Here is a 19,465-nt window from a genome sequence, read left to right on the forward strand (position 1 = left end):
TTTTGCCGACAATGGTACAAGAACCATTCTAGGTAAAAGCACACTACATACTTCCCACAGTTTTTTCCACAACGTGTTCTCAAAATAGAAAGTCTAATTGACCTGTCAACAAATTTGGAATTTGTTCCTTTCATAAAAGTATTTTTTTCTGAATGTTTTAAAAGTTTAGTTTAGAATGTAACGTTAGTATTAGCTCTAGTTTATCATATTGTCTTATCTATATGTATATGTATTAAGAATCCTAAACTAGAGCTTATTACTAACCTTACATTCTAAACTTTACCTTTATTATGGCATCCAGTAACAAGTGGGAATTTAATCTTGAGATAGTTGAAAGCTGGACTTCTTAAATTATGACCCAGCCACAGTTTTTAATAAGTTCCAAATTTGTATTATATGCAGAATGAGGTACATACCAGAATGTTTGTAGATTCAACTAAAAGATTTTTTTTTTCTGGAGGGAATGATTACCTTTTCAAATTTAATAAATCTGGTGCGTTCACAGTCGACTTTTCAACGCCTACTTTGAGGTGAAATTTAAAAACCACCCGATACAATATTTAATGAATTATGATTTCTCCTTTGTTTTCCTGACGTCTCGAGACCTTTTGGAACTTTTTTACTCGTAGTCCATGACATCAAGGTGCATGCACCGGAAGTGGTTGTTACGGATCTAAAATCAGGTAAAATTGCCCTACTTTCGAAGCTGGTAGTAGACTCTTTTTTTAGTTTAGCCTAAATATACAAAAGATCTTGCCCAGAAAAACAATAATGATAATAATAACAAAGCAAAATTTGAACGTGCTCCACTTTTCCATCACGTCTTCAAGATGTTTCCCAGTGTCTGTTTATTCTTTAAATTAGTGATTCTTTTTTAAATCTTTTGTAGCCTCTCTTTAAATCTTCTGCTTTCGTTTATTACAATGGATAAAGATATTATTAGTTTAGATACTAACTAGTTAAATTAGTTACAATTTTTAGCCCAAGGGGTTTAAAGTTAACTGTTGATCTCAAACTATATCTCTGCTTCCCCTTTAACACAATACAGGGTCATTATAAATTATTGTTCCATCGCAGTTGGCGTTGAAAACCTACACAAATTTGGGATGTGCCGCTAGCTTCGCAACGTTAGACAAACTAGTAGACAAATTTACACTACCACCAGCAGCGCTACCTATCGGCGATGCTAGTCTCACTCATGTTATAAAGCTTGCGGCACATTCACGTACGTCATCAACGCCTACTGAGATTTATAATGACCCCGTACCATTTCTTTCAAGCGAATTGTGGAGTCAACAGATTTTGCTATATTATGAATAAATAAATTGATGTAGGTTTGTTTGTTATATTTCGATTCGTCTTTGTCCAATTCTTCTTATTAGTGTACCATTCTTTATCAGGAAATTGTGGGTCTTTACTTATTTCTATAATCGGGAATAGTGTACATTATTAGCTAAATTATTCTAGCATCATCAAAATATTAAAGAAATTGAGTAACTGAAATGACATATTTGTCTATCCAATATCTAAACAGAAATTTACAGCAGAGTAACATGCTTTGAATTTGAAGTTGGCTCGACTGATGAACTTCGATGTGGTAATTTACTCGCATAGATATCAGAAATAGATATTATGTACATACATAACGCGTGAATATTTAAACCACCAAGCACAGGAATTAACATAACTTTTGTGTTACAAATTGTAGGTATGTAAAAAAAAAATAAACCCCAATAATAGTAGATACTCACTTGAAATAATTTTACATAAATATTATCACAATTTTTGAGGACATTTACACTTTCCATGAGAATATTTTAATAATAAAAAATGCAGGCAAACCCCGAAAATAAATAGGAGTATATTTTAAATAAAATTAACTAGTTATTGATGATTAATTTTTTAAATTAATTTTATAATGATCCATGACAAAATTTTAAGAAGGGAGGGCAAATTTATCATGAACTTGAACACGTAATTTTCAAATTACGATGTTAATTAGTGTCAAAAATTAAAAAAAATCATAATACAATTATAATCCTTCTTTAAAGCACTTGCCCAAGTTCAGACTTATACATAAATTTCAATTTGATTTTGTAAATAACTAATAGTGAACAGTTTTCCTTTCCTTCATTAGCAGATATCACACTGACAGGAACATTACGTAAGATCTTCACATAACTTGTGCTCTTCTGATGAGGTGATACAGAACGATATGTCTCGGGTTACAATAAATATCACATATCTGCTCTAATGGCGCAACAATTACATCCTTGTCGATGAAAAGGTCTCAACATACGAGTCAATTTGTAATGATAATGATTTAAGTGTCAGAATTGACGAAAATACAGAGTTTATTATTTTAATATTTACGAAGCTTTTAAACACTAAAACGTTCTGGCACGGTAGAAAGTTTCGATGATTAATGAATTTTTTGTTTTCATCTACACTGCCATTATAGCACAGAGTTTTTCGGAAGTGTGGTAAAATTTCCCACATTTTATTACCTAATTGTATTTTAATGGCATATTAAGAGTATTTAGATAATTTATAACCAAATCTAATCTTCATATAATTTAATGTAAATATTTTAATTCAAACTTACTTTTAATGATCATCGTTAAGTCGTAATCTGTAAATTATTAATTTCTGTAGATACATTTAGAAAGTCAAACCCGTGTTTTATTTATAAAGCTTGACAGAATTATATTAAATATCTGAAACAGCGCGAATGCCTTTATTGAAATATGTATAATTTAAAAAATCGCACCAACTCAATTTCATTTCAGATTTACAAAATATGTTTTAGCAATTCGTTTAATCTGCAAATCGAGGTGTTTAATTTAAATTTAATTTTGAGAATCGGAATTTGATTCATTTTAAACAACAATCCGAAGACCATGGCAATTAAGATAATGTGAAAAAAGCATTTTCCCCTTCGTTATTTTTTAAATTTCGCAATACTTGACAAAACCAGATTTTAATAATTTGAATGAATACCTAAATGGGAGGAGCGAATTTCGTTCGTTTTTTACCCAAAAGCACATTTCTTAAAAAGGTCAGGGTATAATCAGTATATTCGTGAGGAGGTATATCATCAGCGCGTGCTAAATGAAATTTGCCTTAATTTATGAAATATTAACATATAAATGTCTCTTGAGTATAGTAGCCGCCGAATGAATTTGTACGACGAAAGTAATTTTCCTTCATTATTATATGGCCCTCATTCAATTTCTGAATTTCCATAAGTAATATGTCGGCATAATTTTTCCAATTTGCGCCGACACTCAGGAATGTGCGAAAATGTATTAAAATTGATATAAACAAAGCACACATTATTTCCTTCAATTTCCCGACGGTGGCAACACCGCCTATCAGCTTCAGGAAGCGACTGTATTAAATCCACCAGGACAGGATTGACGCTAAATTTTCACACCTTTCGCTTTTATACTTTTATGATTAGTCCATCCATAAATTCTTTGTCTCTCGTGCGCCCTGTTCGTATTTTTTCCGTTTATTCTAACTTATAGATTTATTAGGCATCAACAGGGAACCCTTGTCTCTGTTGACATCCGCGACGCAGATTTGTATTTATTTTGATAATGGAAGTTCGAGCGTGAAAGTGATGTAAATTTCAGTAATAAACATTTATTTGCGTTGAACCCTGGAAGTTGCGAAGTGAGAAACGAGCTACTGATTCCTGGGTTGAAATGCCGACGTAAACCATCCTGCCGTGTACTGTATAATGGTCTGAATTCAATTGCATTTTCCACGTTGTATATTTTATTTTTAAAAGCATTCTCGTTGCCACTATATCATTGCTGTTCACATTATTGTATTCAAAAATGATATATTGCAGGCACTCTGTCGGTTACCGGATCAAACGACCCAGCATCGTCCTGTATTGAGGGCTCGAGCTTGTCCTTCCTACTGCCTCAGCGAGCTTGACAGGGGTCACAACCTCAAACACTTTCAAAAAATGTTTCGTTGAAAGCTCCTGAAATTTTCGAATTATATCGTCGTTAATATTATTTTAAACATACACGAAATGGCAAACACCACGTCATTGAATAACCATCGCTTATTAGAACATAATGAAAAGGAAACTGTGTATTAACTTGAAAATTTTCCTCTTTCTCTGCATAATTTGTCTCCAAGCACGCACGTTTTTATCACGGTAATAAGCGTCGTTATTTTACCGCCTGGATAAAATATTGCCCGGTAATTTTACCTGTCTAGAACATTCAACAGAGATCAATTATTATGTTATTAGTGATAAAACATTATTTATTTATGTGATTAATTTCATTTGTTTGTGTTGTTTGTGTAATTAGACCCGGCGCATCCACCATAATTACTTATCTGCTCAGAAAACAAGTTGTCTGTCGTAAAAACTGTAATTGAATAGAATATTCACCGACAAAATTGTGTGCTGTTGATTGTATTTTACAAATGGTATATTCGACGTACTTACTTAAAAAAAAACAATAATCAATATTATACGGCATACCAGATTTCCTTTAAGAACATTATGCCGGGTGTTTATTTAAATGTATCTTCAAATTTGGCTTAAAGAGTCGATTGTGATCGCACCACTCGTCAGTCTGTCTGCAGAGTAAAAGCATACAACGTAAAAAGTGAGGTTAGAGTTAAACAGCTGATCCGTGCTCTGTAATCCGTAATGCACATAATTTTGAAATTTTAAAAATTGGAACTTTTTGCTTCAGTAAACACCACCAAAAATAAGCAGTTAATAGATTTGTTCGAAACTTTCTGATTGAGAGAAATTCTTAACACGCTATTTATTTTTGTCAACTAACAATAACTAATCACAACTTGCACGAAACATATAAGTTAAATCGTCTGTGTTCTTCTAACTTTCATCATTTAACTCTAAGATACTTGTAAACTTTTTAACAAAGTGCATCTTTTTAAAAAAATTAATTAGTAAGCTTGCAGTTTGTATAGGAAGTCTTGTTATCAACAATGCTTAACATAGTGGCGTTAATCGAATAAAAAATTAAGTTAATTAAAGTAATTACATATACCGTTTGAAATGTTTAGTGAGGGGTGGCGTTAAGTAATTTTCATTGAGATTGTGTTCAAAAATTTAATTAAGTAAAGTTGAGAAGACGTCTGAAAGCGATCCAAGAGGCGTTCAGAAGTATAAGTCGTGCAAAATAATCAGCATAAATTTATTAAACTACTTAAAAGTTTGGAACAAAACGGCTTTTAAAGAACTTTGTGAAAATAGACATTGAATTGTTTACTTAGAGGACCGTCATTGTCCACTAGAAACTTGTCGAAACTAATACAAAAGATACTAAATATAAATCACATGTGTATAAACAACAAAGCGCATCAGCAACATTGCTGGAGGCCCTCAAGCCTTTAGAAACTTTATAACAATGTTGACTTACGAACTTCTCAGCTTCATTCAAAAAATAACTTCGAAGACGGGGAAATTTATTCCCTCGTGTATATGCAGGGGTGACATCTTTTTAATGTGCTCAAATATATTCATGAAATATGCTGAATTTAGAAACTCTAAGGTATCACAGGTGTGACTAGCAGGAAATGCAAGCATTCAAGACCTACACTACATTAATATTCATGTCAGAGGATTTTTAAACCTTTCAGATATCTCAGTTTTTGCTATTTGAACCCGTGTGTGGGTATTTTCTAAATTCAACAATAAATTTCTGTCACATCGCAGACTATTAACGCTTCTGCACTTTATAAAAATCTCATTTCGCTTCTTTTAACCTGTTTCATGAAAAATTCCCACACAACTTCAACAACAAATACAATGAAATTTCTCTTGAGTTTTATCGTGAAATAATATGTTCCTGAAAGCTTTTACGAAGCGTTATTTTTACGGTAAAGCATGTCGAATCTTATACACTTTACGCTTATTTATCCAATGCTTTCACATGATTGGAAATTGTGCCACCGATGCTTGTCACAGGTTATCATACATCACGAGTTATTGAGAATCTCTGTCTTTTCACTTAATGATTTTATTTCAACATCATTTCATTATTTTTCTTGTTTGTAGTAAAAACGGGCTCTTCAATTCAAGTTGGAAAGTTACTCTCAATTACATCATATTTAATCACATTTTTATGAACAACGGTACTTTCTATTGTCCACTGTTTGACTACTGAAATACATTTAAATGAAATTGATTTGCAGAAAATTTCAGTTTGAAATCTATACTTTTTACTTCACCAAGTGTGAGTTTCTTCCACAAGACAGGATAAACTATGACAATAAAAAATAAACATGACAATAAATTTTACTAACAGTATAGTTACTGACACGCAGATACCAACACCAAGCTACAGTTATTCGTGCATTGCATCGGAACTTAACTTTCTCAATTTCCGCATTTCAAGTCAAGTGCATATTTGATATAACTATTAGCAAGTGTAGCAGCTTGCCATGATATGAAGTTACTTGAAGTGAGAAAATTACTTTGAACTTTTAAAGCGACAGGTACTCGTATACTATTTAATTTAAAAAAATGTATACAGAAATTAGAATCCATAAATATTATTGTAATTTAATTACAAATATATCGGGCGTTCAAATGAAATCCTGGGTTGAGTAGGCGTTGGAAAAATTAAACCGTTTAGAACAATGTAAAGTTTGAATTTCCCGCCATTTGACACGAATGACATTTGTTTATGTTTAATCCGGACATAATTGAACATGTATGTTTTCAGCAAAGGGTGCCCTTAGATATTTGCTTCGACAATAGGAATCGTTACGTTATTCTATTTTTGATGTAAAACATTGCAAAGAAAGAAAAAAAAGAAAAAAATGTTGGCTCTAAATTTTAGGTTAGCTGTCAACATGCTCCAATTAATCTACGCTTTAAAAAAGCACAACAATTGACGGTTTCCAACGTCTTCCCAGCCCAGGATTTCATTTGAACGCGCGATACAACATATAATTTGCAATGGTCTTTATGCTACTACATTTCGGCGATACCTATCTTGTCGCCAGGTCATTCGGCATTTGGTAAAATACACATTTCGAGTTTATTTGTAGTCCTTTAGAATCGTTTAGTGCAACGATTTTTAACATGATCACATTGCAGGCCATTTAATGATTTCCAAAAAAAAAAATGGTCTTCTTTCTTTCTAAATTTTTATTTAATTTTTTTGCACTTATATCGTTTTATTTAGGATGATTACTGCTCCATCAAACATGAAAAAACCTTGTATTAATGTCTAAATTTTTATCATTTAAGAAGTAGGTACTATACAGTGTGAACATAAAGTTTGGAACAAAATTCATAATAGTATTATGTGATGTTTTAGGGAAATCACTCATATAAAAATTCTGCTACTGTCTGTTACTACAAATTTTAGCTGTAAAACGTAGATTTAATTTTTTTAGAATTATTTTTTTTTACTGATTTGTTCCTTAAGAAAATGGAAATATAATCTATTCATTTTGATTGTGACCACTCCGTAGTAACTTTTCAGTTGCTAGGTTATTAATAGGGAATTTTAGATAACACTAAATCCAGTCGCAGTTGGCAACTCTCGGAGGCGCCATTTTGACAGAAACGTCACGCTCACAGAAGACAGAACGGAGAACGACTTGCGCAAACGTTTTTCGACGTACACTGTGCGCATATCTATGTATAAAATTGAGTTTTGGTACAAAATTTTACAATTCAAAAAGAAAATGCCACGTCGTCTTCTCAAAGTTGGGACTAAACGGTTAATATTGACTTGTTTCGAGACATTTATTGAAGCCAACGGGAAAACAACTCACAAAAACGAACATCACCAATAAAGTTAACTCTATTTGTGCTTTTTTGTTGTACATTTTGGCTAGTAAGTGTTGTAGTTTTACACCTTCTGCCTTTTCATCCTCTGTAATCATTTTTTTGAACTTTCTGTGATTAGTTTTTATGTGAAAATATTTGTATTAATCAATGCTAATTGAAAGTTCTGAACACCTTTAGTAGGTAATCCCCAGGAATTTTTCGCGTTTGTCTTACTGCCAAATTACTATTTCCTTCGTTCTTCATTAATATCGAGAGTTGCATGAGGTGATTTCGAAGTTTTTACATTAAATAATCTGTACCTGGATATAACTCCACTTTTCAACAGACGTGATCACAGAATCAGACAGACGTTTTTAGTTTCTCCTACTTCAAATATTGATTTCCGTTATTAATATTGATAAATACATTAAAATCATTGCTTTACTACCATGGTCAAGTTTTGACAATTCTGACATTTTCACATCATGTTCACACCACACAAATATTTAGTGTAAAACGTATGCAGCACACAGCTAAACAGCGCCTACTATGTTTTTCGTTGTGGTCACAATCAAAGTGAATAGATAATATGTATAGCAATCGGGTTAAAAATCGTGTCAGATTCTAATTGTAGTATCCGCAAAATACAAAGAAAGTATTCTCCATATGGTGATCGTGCTTGTGTCTGCCTGCCTGTAATTTTTTTCGATAACTCTTGTACTGATTTGAATTTTTCTTTTTGCAAAGTATTCGTCACACCGTGGACGCAAGGTCTATTGATTTTGGTGCCAGTCAGATCAGCTGTTTTGGAGATATATTGTCTAAATTGGTCATTAACTCTACTTTAAATGGCGTTTAATTTCTACGTTAATTACAATTACGTAGGTATTTATTTTATTACAACTTCAACCAGAACTTTTCTTGAAACTTGGCTGTGGCAAAACCAAAAAAAACTTTATTGAAGCTACTCTTGTGTGCCCCTTATTTTGTAATCTGGTTTGTGTATTGAGAATGTAAATAAAGTTGCTTTCACAGGTTTTACAAGGGCCTTTTTTCACATTCCACGTTTTATTTTTACAAATTACAGATTATTATAGACCCCGTTAGCTAGCACACTCCTAAAATTAAATCATTACATTGAAAAGATATCACATTTTTTAATTCTTTCAGTAGGTTAAGTTATTTCCTTTTTGTTTTTTTTTTTTTCAACTTATAAAATTTAATGGACCGTAAAATAATCTTTTCGGTGTATATCGACAAAAAGTACCTACTAGTAACTGTTGACTTCATAATGATATTTTATTGATATTTATTATTGATATTGTTTAGAAATAACTCGTAGATCATTTAAAGGAAATTGATTTTTTGAAAAGCTATTCATATTTACCGCAATAAAATTTTCTTTTTCCTTAAATTCTCGTATCAAAAGAACGCAGTTCCAACAAAATTTAAATAGTCTTATCTACTAAATTTTATACACTAGGTACATTGTCATCAGTTCCTTTTTTTCATTATCCATTTAGAAAACGTTGATTTTCTTTGCTAAATTGTAAACAGAAAAATCCAGAAAATATCATTTCATTGTCTGCCTTTTTTATCGAATCATTAAAAAGTAGTGTTTAATGTTAAATAACATTACTTATATCAAAAACATAAATCTGAAAACTACCCAGACTTAACTAACGAACTATACAATACCGGAATTGCAGCAATATGCAACTAAATCTGAACCCGTTGCAAGTTACAGTCTAGCTGAAAAACAATCAGTTTCATTGACTGACAACGAAGTGTGAATGGAAAGCTACATTTTTGAAATTAAAATTGTACGTATATCATGTATGCAACAATCAAACAATCAGGGTATTGACTTGTATTGGTCGAATTATACGTGCTCTTTAATTGGGATTTTTTCCTGTTGAGCATGAAATAAATATTAACTGCTATTATGATTGTATCTACTATTTTTTTGTCTACGTGTAAACAATATAAAAATTAATATTATTATGCCTAACACAAAATTCATAAAGGCGTCATATTTACACAGTACCTAATACACACTTTGCCTTTATCATTAATTAACTTCCAAAATATTTCAACACATTTTTGGAACACCTAAGATCCTTACGCTAATATTAAAAGGTTGAGAAGTTATTAAAGCTTCCATAAAATTTAATATTAATCTTCCGCCAGTTAAAAGCCCTAAAGAATTCGTCTTTGTCTTGCTAATGGGATCCTTGTCTACGAAAAGGAACAAAACATAGAAATTATACACATCCATCTCTATGGAAATATATACTTCTCTTCCAGTGAGCAAACTTAAATGTAATTAAAGTGAAGTTGTCTCGATTCGACATAGATGAGAGTTTTAAAGTGTGTATAATTTAACGATGCTCCTTTATGGTAATGAATAAAAGTGTGTTAAATGTAACGTAAAAAATATTTTTTAATTTTTTTCGTTCATGAATAATCATGGCCATGGGTAATTACAACGAAATAAGTTATTTATGCGTTCTAATATAAACCTGAGTAAGCCGTACAACAAGAATGTTTAAACAGAAATCTTCAAGAATGGACAAATGATAAGTAAAACGCAGGCGATAAAGTACAAGTTCCAATTGATTTTGCAATCAAGCCTGTTACCCCACTCGCAGTCATCTGGTTGGCCTTAATTAAAACACCAAAACCTCTTGCCGTGAGCATGGCACCTAGAACTATTTTTATTGATCTCCATTTTCAATATTTATAAGTCGTTATTTTCTTCCTCGATCAAAATTTCCCTTACGTATTTAACGCTTAGACAAAGAAATTCGTACAAGACGAAGACGAAAAAGCCTACGTGGACTAATTAAGCGAATTAAAAAGGATAATGGTGCTGGGTGCAAAAACAGGGGCGTGATGCGAATAGACTTTGTCTAATGGATCAAGTGGTCTGGTGGAAAGTCATAGGCAAGTACGAGCTTCCGACCCTCTCTTTGTTTTTCAAGCATTTCTTTTGTAACCATTCTAAGAAAACAAACGAAAATTGGTCATTACACAAACCATAAAAAATTTTAGGATTAAACGGCAACTCAACGTCACAAAGCAATTAAACAATCTCGTTCTCCTATTCCGGTTTTATTTTCAACTCGTAGATGTGTTGTATATACTGGGTATAAAATAAAATCGAGTTTCTTTACCCGGAGACCAGATAATGATTATCAATTTAGATCTGGCAATAAATATTTTACGTTAATCCTAGCAAATGTAGTAAGCAACTGTGGACAATAAATAGTAATTTAATAAACTAACAGTAAACGAAACAATGTTACTTTCAAAGTTTCGTGTTGTCGATTGAAAGTTTTCCTTTTAGGTTACGTACCCTTTTTCCGATAAGAGAGAAGATAATTGTATATTATTTGGTTTAGGTAAATACAACCAACTGGCCACTGTTCTCATATTCACATTTCTAATTTACTTTTAATACGACATTCTCATTTCCAGAACCTAAAGCAACATTAGTAATTGAGAATACCTCTTTAATTTACTTTTTACATACCTCAAATGCAGTTTAATGAAACACTTTGTATTCACAACTATAACACTTTATTGATTCCCGTACACCAGATACACTTTAATATAACTAAAGCTGATACGCGTTTCGACAGCAAAACTGCCATCATCAGAGCGACGATACAAAAACTAAACTAAAAGGTTGGCTCACCCTGTCTGCATTTATAATCATATTTTCAATTTTAATTATTTCTAGTCTTTCTTAAATACAGGCTATTTCACGAGTGATAATGAGCCCGGCGGAATTGAAAACGCAACCCACAATACATTTTCAAAGTTGCATTTTCTATTCCGTCGAGCTCGTTAGAGTGCAAACACTTTAAGGAGAACACACCAATAAAGTTGCGCGGCAGACGCAACTACGTTGGTCGAGTCCATTTTTCGATTTCTAGGGTGGGAAGGTAGAACCGCTTACCGGCCATGCGGCGTCAGAGGCGTACGTTCATTCGTGATCTACTTTGCCAGTGTTCGTTTCGTTGTTTCATGATTTCAGGGTTGTTTTCTATTGCATTAAAATCAGTTCTTTTCAGAACTAGATAATTTTTATTTCTTTATTTGAGCGAGGTTAGTATTGATAAAAGCGGTGTTACAATCATGAAAATAAAAACGTATGCCCCCATTTCTGAACTCAGGTGATACGCTACTGGACAAAACTTCACGGACAGATTTGGATGACTCAACGTGTTCGTGTGCGGACTCTATCACTCGTGAAATACCCTGTATATAAAAATTTACAATTGTTTATATTTACAATTAGTTTTAGAACGAAGTGCATAAGTGTATTAATTAGCGAAACATTCAGTCCCACCTGAATTTCATCGCAACTCCAAAGGCTCCAAATCGCTTAAAATCTTTAAAATTAGCTTGAAGTTTCGTTTTGACAAGTTGTGACATTTATCAAAATCCGCTCACACAGGAGAAATTTCTCAAATTCTGACAGTGTCGAACAAAAAAATTTATTTCCACATAGTATTCAATCACGCCTAAAATGTGTTAAAGTCATGGACCTAGTATTACTCTAATAATACATATAATAGATACTATCTCCAAGGTTAAAGTCCATGTACTCCTACTATCCCAAGGCTGTAAAATATCCTTGTCCAACATAAGAATTTTGGATAAAATGGAAAACTATTAAAAAATACGCATCTCTGCTAGATTAATTGAATCTTGTTTTATAAATGTAATGCATAACATATTATCATGCACATGACTTTTATAATTAAAAATATATGCTATAATTCTACTGACTTGGGGTATTAAATAGACTATAGTTACCCCGCTTATTTTATTTTTATTTATAAGTTTAAACAAAAAAAAACCAGGATTATTTACAACCAAGTAGAAATTCATTTGATAAAAGATGTGAATTCAACTAGTTTATCATGTAACTCGAAGTCCAAAGTACCACTTAGCTACTAACTTTTAATTTGAGAACTTATTAAGGGAACAAGCTTCAGCGACAAATGGAAAGTTTCAGTTACCATCAAAAGTCACTTTCGAAGTTTAAAATGCAACATGAATTCAACGTGCATGCCAACAAATTGAGAAGCAAATCAAAGTACAAAGGCAATATGAAAAGCTAATATTTTTGTTCCGTTGTCTTGCCTTAATTAGAAATAAGTAGAGTTTCTTCTACCACTTTTTGTTTGTTTTTTGCGACCTAACCTAATCAAGTCCTATATCTATGTTGATCATCATCTCCCAACAGAGAAGAATTATTGTAATATGCCGCGAGAAAAACTTTTACAAACTGTGACAATTTTTTCAGAAGTCTGCTGCCAATTTCAGTGAAAGAGTTTCACGTATTTGCTTTATTACGAAATAAAGAGTAGGTATTAAAATTTGTATGATTTTATATAAAGTAACGCAATATGGGCAAATAATAAGCCTAATGAATGACAACAGAAACCGAGATGCGGAAATATTGATTTTGCTTCAGGGCAGAGAAATATTTAAAAGCATTACTTAGTCTCGTCTCCATAAAAGTTATTTATAAAATATAATTATCCAAATTAGGCGTATTAAATTTCAAAGCAGTTTTTATACTCTTTCTACTAATTAGACAGGTATGTTCTTAGATTGAAAGTGCATATTTCCAAAGTCGTAAAATATTTGTAATCATCTTTTTCTGATGTTTTAAATGTTTGTCATCAGTCTAATCCCAAAAACTAAATATTTATTGATCAACTAACTTGATTGAAAAATTATAGAGTATCTACATTACGTTTGGAAAGGTTATGTTTGTCGTAATAAATACCCAATTGCGAGGCACACAGTGTTATAAATACAGGAGTACGTCTAGTTGTCAAGCAATAGGTGGAACATTAGGTGTATAAATTAATGTTTTGTTGCAGTTCCGCCACAAAGGCCTCGAATAGAATACAATGGCACGCAAGTCCTGCCCGGTCACAACTTGACCTCTCTTCATGGTGAAGTGGCCGTCATTAAGTGCGTATCGCACTACGGAAACCCACCACCTGTACTCAAGTGGTTTTTAGGTAAGTCTTAAATTACAACACAACATTCACAAAAATCCGATGGTTCCGCCGTTGCATTTAACAATTCTTATTCCAAGAAGCCAGACGCGAACAAATCATTCCGAGCAAAGTCGACTTGAAACAATTAGGCAAACCAATTTGCAAACAAATAAGCCGGAGTCTGGGGTCGGTTTATGAAGACAAGTGTTTGTTTACAGATCAGCATGAAATTACGCCTACGAAGCAACAGACAAACACCACAGAGCTGGATAATCCTAGGACATGGTTGGCGCTATCAGTGCTCGAACTCACTATTTCTAAAGAGAATCATGGACGGACCCTCAGATGTGTCGCAGTACATGAATCATACTCAACCAAGTCGAGCAGCATAGAAGTTAGATTAGACGTAATGTGTAAGTATTACAAAGAATAACCTCTTTTGTTTCCCGGGAAAATTGTGATTTATGATTGGCTTGCCCCAAGACATATCCCGGAGCAATTTCTTCACCGGAATGAAATGCCTCTTGGATACCTCATTGTCATTATCACATCATTTCTGAACCTGAGCATATACACCCGTTAAATTAAAGATTTTAATCGTATGTAAATGTAATGGAAAGGCACAGCTTTAGGTTATCATCTCCAACAAATAATTGTATTTGTTGTGATAATAATGCTTCAAATACCATAAATAAATTTGCCCACAAATATTAAGTCAACATGTTATTTTACGCAAAAATAATTCTGTATCTACAATATCTACAAGTATCTACATTATACAAGGTTATTGACGAGAGGGTTCTGATTTTTTTTTTGCCGCAACCAACAACCACTGACACTAACCACTAAATCAAATACGTTATTTCTTTTAAATTAGAAATCAAAGAAGGTTGGATAGACTTGTCAGAAATGTCAGGTTGGCAGATAACCTATATTTAATCAAAATTCAACAAATAAATAATAATAAAAAGTGTTCGAAGCATTCCTTTCCACACTCTCCATAACTGAGGATCAGTTTTTTGCTTTAATGTCAAAGATACTAGACATCGTGGATTCAGTTATAATTATTTTCAAAATTTGAAATCAAGAAATTGTTGGAATATGTATAATGGGTTGCGGCAAAAAAAAAATTCAGAAGTACTTATTCCTTTCGTGAATAACTCTGTATATTTTCATTTTGAGATGTACAGTCTTGTACCTAAAGCTGTAGAAAAACTTTAGTGAATTTGAGAACTTTGCAGTTGTTATCGTGTCTACTCCTAAAGTAGCACATACAAAAATTAATACCACATAAAGTGCTTATGTTCTAAAAACTAGCCTGATGATATAAGAAACAATATTTAAAATTGTTTTGTTAAAATACAGCCTGTCCCAGAACGGCCTTCCCATAGAAAACAGGCATGTGCCGACAGCAAAAGACATTCCAAGATGACTAAAATGAATTATTGTCGTGTAGCTCACATAACCGAGGTTGCTAGACATTTGTATCACAAGGCCATTTGCAAGTGCAAGGACTTGCAAAACAGTTTCTGGCCGTGTAATAGGTACACAAAAAATTTCGGCCGACAATTTTTTTAAAGCAAAAGATAATAATTTTCGGTAAAATGTTACCGCATAGCGAATTTATTTTTCTTCCATTGGCAACATCAATGTGTGACACCACAAAAATCAATCAATTCTTCAAATATTCAAAACGTACAAACAAATTCTTCTGCTATACCCAATGTACAGCTTGCGATAATGGATACAAATTTGCCCAACATCAATATTTCACACTTAAGAAAATTGTTCACAAATTCCGTATGTTATTGACACTCACTGCCACCAACGTAAAATCTTTCATTAAAAGTTCCTGTTTCGATTTTCTTGCCTAAGCATGGAATTCACTGTTCCAAAACGACCTGGGCGAATGAAAACTATTATGGTAAATTTAGACGGACGCCAGAAAAAATAATTATTGATATCGTAAATTTCAGCAAAAAGTTCACTTGGAATTTTGACTTCGAAACCCCAGCAACGCAAAATTGCGATCATCCTACCTTGATGGTGCTCAACTCTGATCGGTCAAGTTTAGGATGTCTTTTCTCGATTATCGCATGAGATAAGACTTTTTTTCTTTAAAATTCAGACTATCGCATTTAATCCCTTTTTTCTCTGGGGAGGCAATTCTGGGACATTCTATAATACGAGTAGTAAAAGAGTTTTCGGCATCGCCTTTATTGCAAAATTTTTGCTTGTGCAATCCTTTAACTAATCTCATTAGTTTAATGTTAAATTATTATTTTAATTTAATGTACAGCTTTACCTTAAAATCTTAAAATTGAATGTTAAATATGATACATATTTTTTACTGTGTTGTAAGATAATATGATAATACTAGCTGACCCGGTGAACTTCGTATCACCTACAATCGCTGTTCGTTAGTCTCGTTAAAACTCAAAAACGGCTTCACCGATTTGAAATTTTTTTTTTTGTAACATTTTGATTAGCCATAATCAATCCTAATCAACCTTCCAACTTCAATTCATTGAGATCAATAGTACTGGCTATATCTTATACGGTTGTTTACAATTCCAATGAATTTGATGTCTTTTATGTACGTACATGAAATATAAATACAATTGGTACCACTGTGATCTAAACGCATTTCTGATTTCCGGTTGTCAGCTTTAACAGAGTTGACAGGCGAATTTGGCGTTTACGTGGTATCATTCTTTCCAAATTAGAAGAAGAATGGTCGATGCGAAGGGTAACCCAATATTATAACATCGCGAAGAGCTGACTCGACCGACGTTGTCTTGTCCAAATTTCAATACCTAAATTTGTTTGTGATCGTTTTGTCAATTTGTGAAAAGTTATTGGAAATGTGTAAACAAAGTAAAAATGAGGAATTTTACATGGGAGATGAATTCTATCGGCAGTATTCTACACTGCTGAAATGTTGGAAATGTGTGATGTGCCTGGAATGTGATTGAGTTGGAACCATGCGGTTTTGTTCCAGAATTTAAGTCACAATTTAATTAAGTCAGAATTTCATGTCCAAACTAATTACATATTTATTTTCTTACATTAAATTTGAAATCACAATGAATCTCAAGCAGTTTTCTTGGGTGATTCAAAATGATAATGAATAAGTATTGCAACTATGTACGAAAATTTATGTGGCAACTGTGTGAATGGGATAGAGTTGACATTACACATTGATTTGACAATTTTCAAAATTGCGCGACTATGAACTGTCAAAAAAATGTCAACTCTATCCCACCCACACAGTTGCCACATAAATTTTTGTACATAGTTGCCAGATTTATCCACAATTATTTTGAATCACCCAATATTTACATTTCGATTGCAAGATCGATGTTCAAGCAAACAATCCGATTGGTTTGATTCCCAATTTCACAATCAGCTGTCACATGACATTTGTGCATGTAGGCAAATAAATTGGAATAGAAATAAAACAACTACTACATTTGTCGGACAGATCGCGTTACAACACAAAAGTAAAAGCAATTGTAATTTTATTTTAATTTACTGGATTGCGTTTTTCCAGATTTTCCTTCAAATCTTCCAGGTTTTTTTTCAATTGAAAACAAAAAAAAGCATCAAGCAAATATGTACCTAGCTCCTATTGTCAGTTATGATCGAGAGTGCATACAAAAATTATAATTTTTTAAATTTGTCCGAATTTTCCGACTTTCTTTGGAATTGTCCCGAATTTTTTTTCCGAAAACTTATCCAAAACCCTAACAAACACATCCAAAAAAGAATTACGCATAGCCATCGTTCGAATCCTGAGTTATGGCCTTAAGTTCATACAAAAAAGCACTTTCAGTTTTCCCCGAATTATTTTAATTTAGTTTTTCCAGATTTTTCTCCAAAACTTCCAGATTTTTTTTTCTATTAAAAACTTTCAATTGAGTTATTTCCATCCCGGGGCATATCGAACAAAAAAGAAAGAATTAATCAAATATGTCGTTCCTATCGTCAGTTATGATCGAGAATGCATACAAAAATTATAATTTTTGCAGTTTGCTCGAATTTTTCGACTTTCCTTTGTAATTGTCCCGATTTTTTTTTTCTGAAAAGTTTTTCACGACTATAACGAACAAAAAAAAAAATGCATATCCATCACAAAAAAGTACTTTCAGTTTTTCCCGAATTTTCCAATTTTCCGGGCAACTTTTCCAGTTTTTCTTTACATAAAAACCTCATACGGATTATTACGAACATTAAAAAAAAAATTTGCCAAATCGTTCCAGCCGTTCCCACAGAAAAAAGCACTTTCAGTTTTTCCCGAATTTTCCAATTTTCCGGGCAACTTTTCCGATTTTTTTTTCTTTTTAAACCACCCCTGAGGTAAAACGAACAAAATAAAAAAATAATTATTCAAATTGGTCGAGCCGTTTTTGAGTTTTAGCGAGACTAACGAACGGCGATTCATTTTTATATATATAGATGATCAACAAAAAAGAGATAAGAGTGGGATGTAGAAAACAAAATTTATGCAATTGCAGAAAGATTGATTATCCTAATGAAGGTAACGCGAATGTCGGAACAAATCACGCTTTTAACACTTAAAAAGCTTCATTTTAATTGGATGACTAATTTAAAAGCTGTCAAAGACTATAATAGTTCTTATATCCCTTCAGACAGATTGAATTTCAGATTTACCCTGTAAAAAAAAGATACTTAACAATATCTGCCTAAGGAAATTCTGTTGTATTTTAGTCTAAAATTTACTCAAAAATTGTGAATGTGTACAGATTGTGATAAATGTACACCTACTATTTTTTAATAAAATTTATAAAAAACTTTGTAATTATGTATAAAGTTTTGAACACCCTAAGCTCCTACGGATGTATGAAAACAATATCAGTAATTTGAATCTGAACAATATTTTGTAGTACAAACGTCTTTCCTAAACCAAGCTAACACTTTTAAACCGGAAAAATGTTTTCGAGGGGTGAGTGAATAATAACTAACTCATGCAGAAAAAATGAGCGCTTGGTTCCTAATCCATTATAGTCTTTGTTTAGTGTTTGTTTAAGTGCTGTTTATTGAACTACATATTTAATATTTTTAAGTTCAGTAAGTAACAGTATACAGAATAAATGAATGTAAATCGATTATATTAATGTGAAAATTATGAGGTATAATGGCTGTTTATTAGGATTTTAACTCAATAACATTGTATTCAACGCTTCTCATAATAATCTATATCGGTGCTCATCAAATTTAATGAATTAATTACATTAAGAATGAAGGAGAATTGTCCATTATGTTATCCCTTGTGTTCACGACAGCCAGTTTATGGTTTAATTATTTATCTAAAAATTGACTAAGTAAATAATGCATCCTACAAAAAAATTAATGTAAAATGTATAGAAGGCTGTTTCAGAAATAATGCTTGAATATTTGTCTTTTAGGTAGGTATATCGGGTGTTCATTTAAATTTATCTCCAAAATTGGCGTCGAAGAATCGATTGTGAACACACCACGCATTAAAAATCACGGATCAGTAGTTTAAATCTAACCTCTCTTTTTCCGTTGTTTGCTCTGCAGACCCAGACGGACGAGTGGTGCGTTCACAAGCGACTCTTCAACGCCAACTTTGAGGACAAATTTAAATGAACACTCGATATAATAA

At 32.5% G+C, this 19,465-nt stretch overlaps 1 protein-coding gene across 4 annotated transcripts in view; it reads left to right on the forward strand.

The window, feature by feature from the left end:
• LOC138122306 (irregular chiasm C-roughest protein) overlaps positions 1 to 19,465 on the forward strand; it is a 329,893-nt gene that overhangs the window by 243,257 nt on the left and 67,171 nt on the right. For all 4 annotated transcript variants that reach the window (XM_069036512.1, XM_069036513.1, XM_069036514.1 and 1 more), the window contains exons 4-5: positions 13,693 to 13,836; positions 14,034 to 14,228. In XM_069036512.1, coding sequence (XP_068892613.1) covers positions 13,693 to 13,836; positions 14,034 to 14,228 — 339 coding nt within the window. The remainder of the gene's footprint in view (positions 1 to 13,692; positions 13,837 to 14,033; positions 14,229 to 19,465) is intronic.

This window comes from Tenebrio molitor, chromosome 1, assembly GCF_963966145.1.
Source record: "Tenebrio molitor chromosome 1, icTenMoli1.1, whole genome shotgun sequence".
In the NCBI taxonomy this organism is placed as follows: Eukaryota; Metazoa; Arthropoda; class Insecta; order Coleoptera; family Tenebrionidae; genus Tenebrio; species Tenebrio molitor.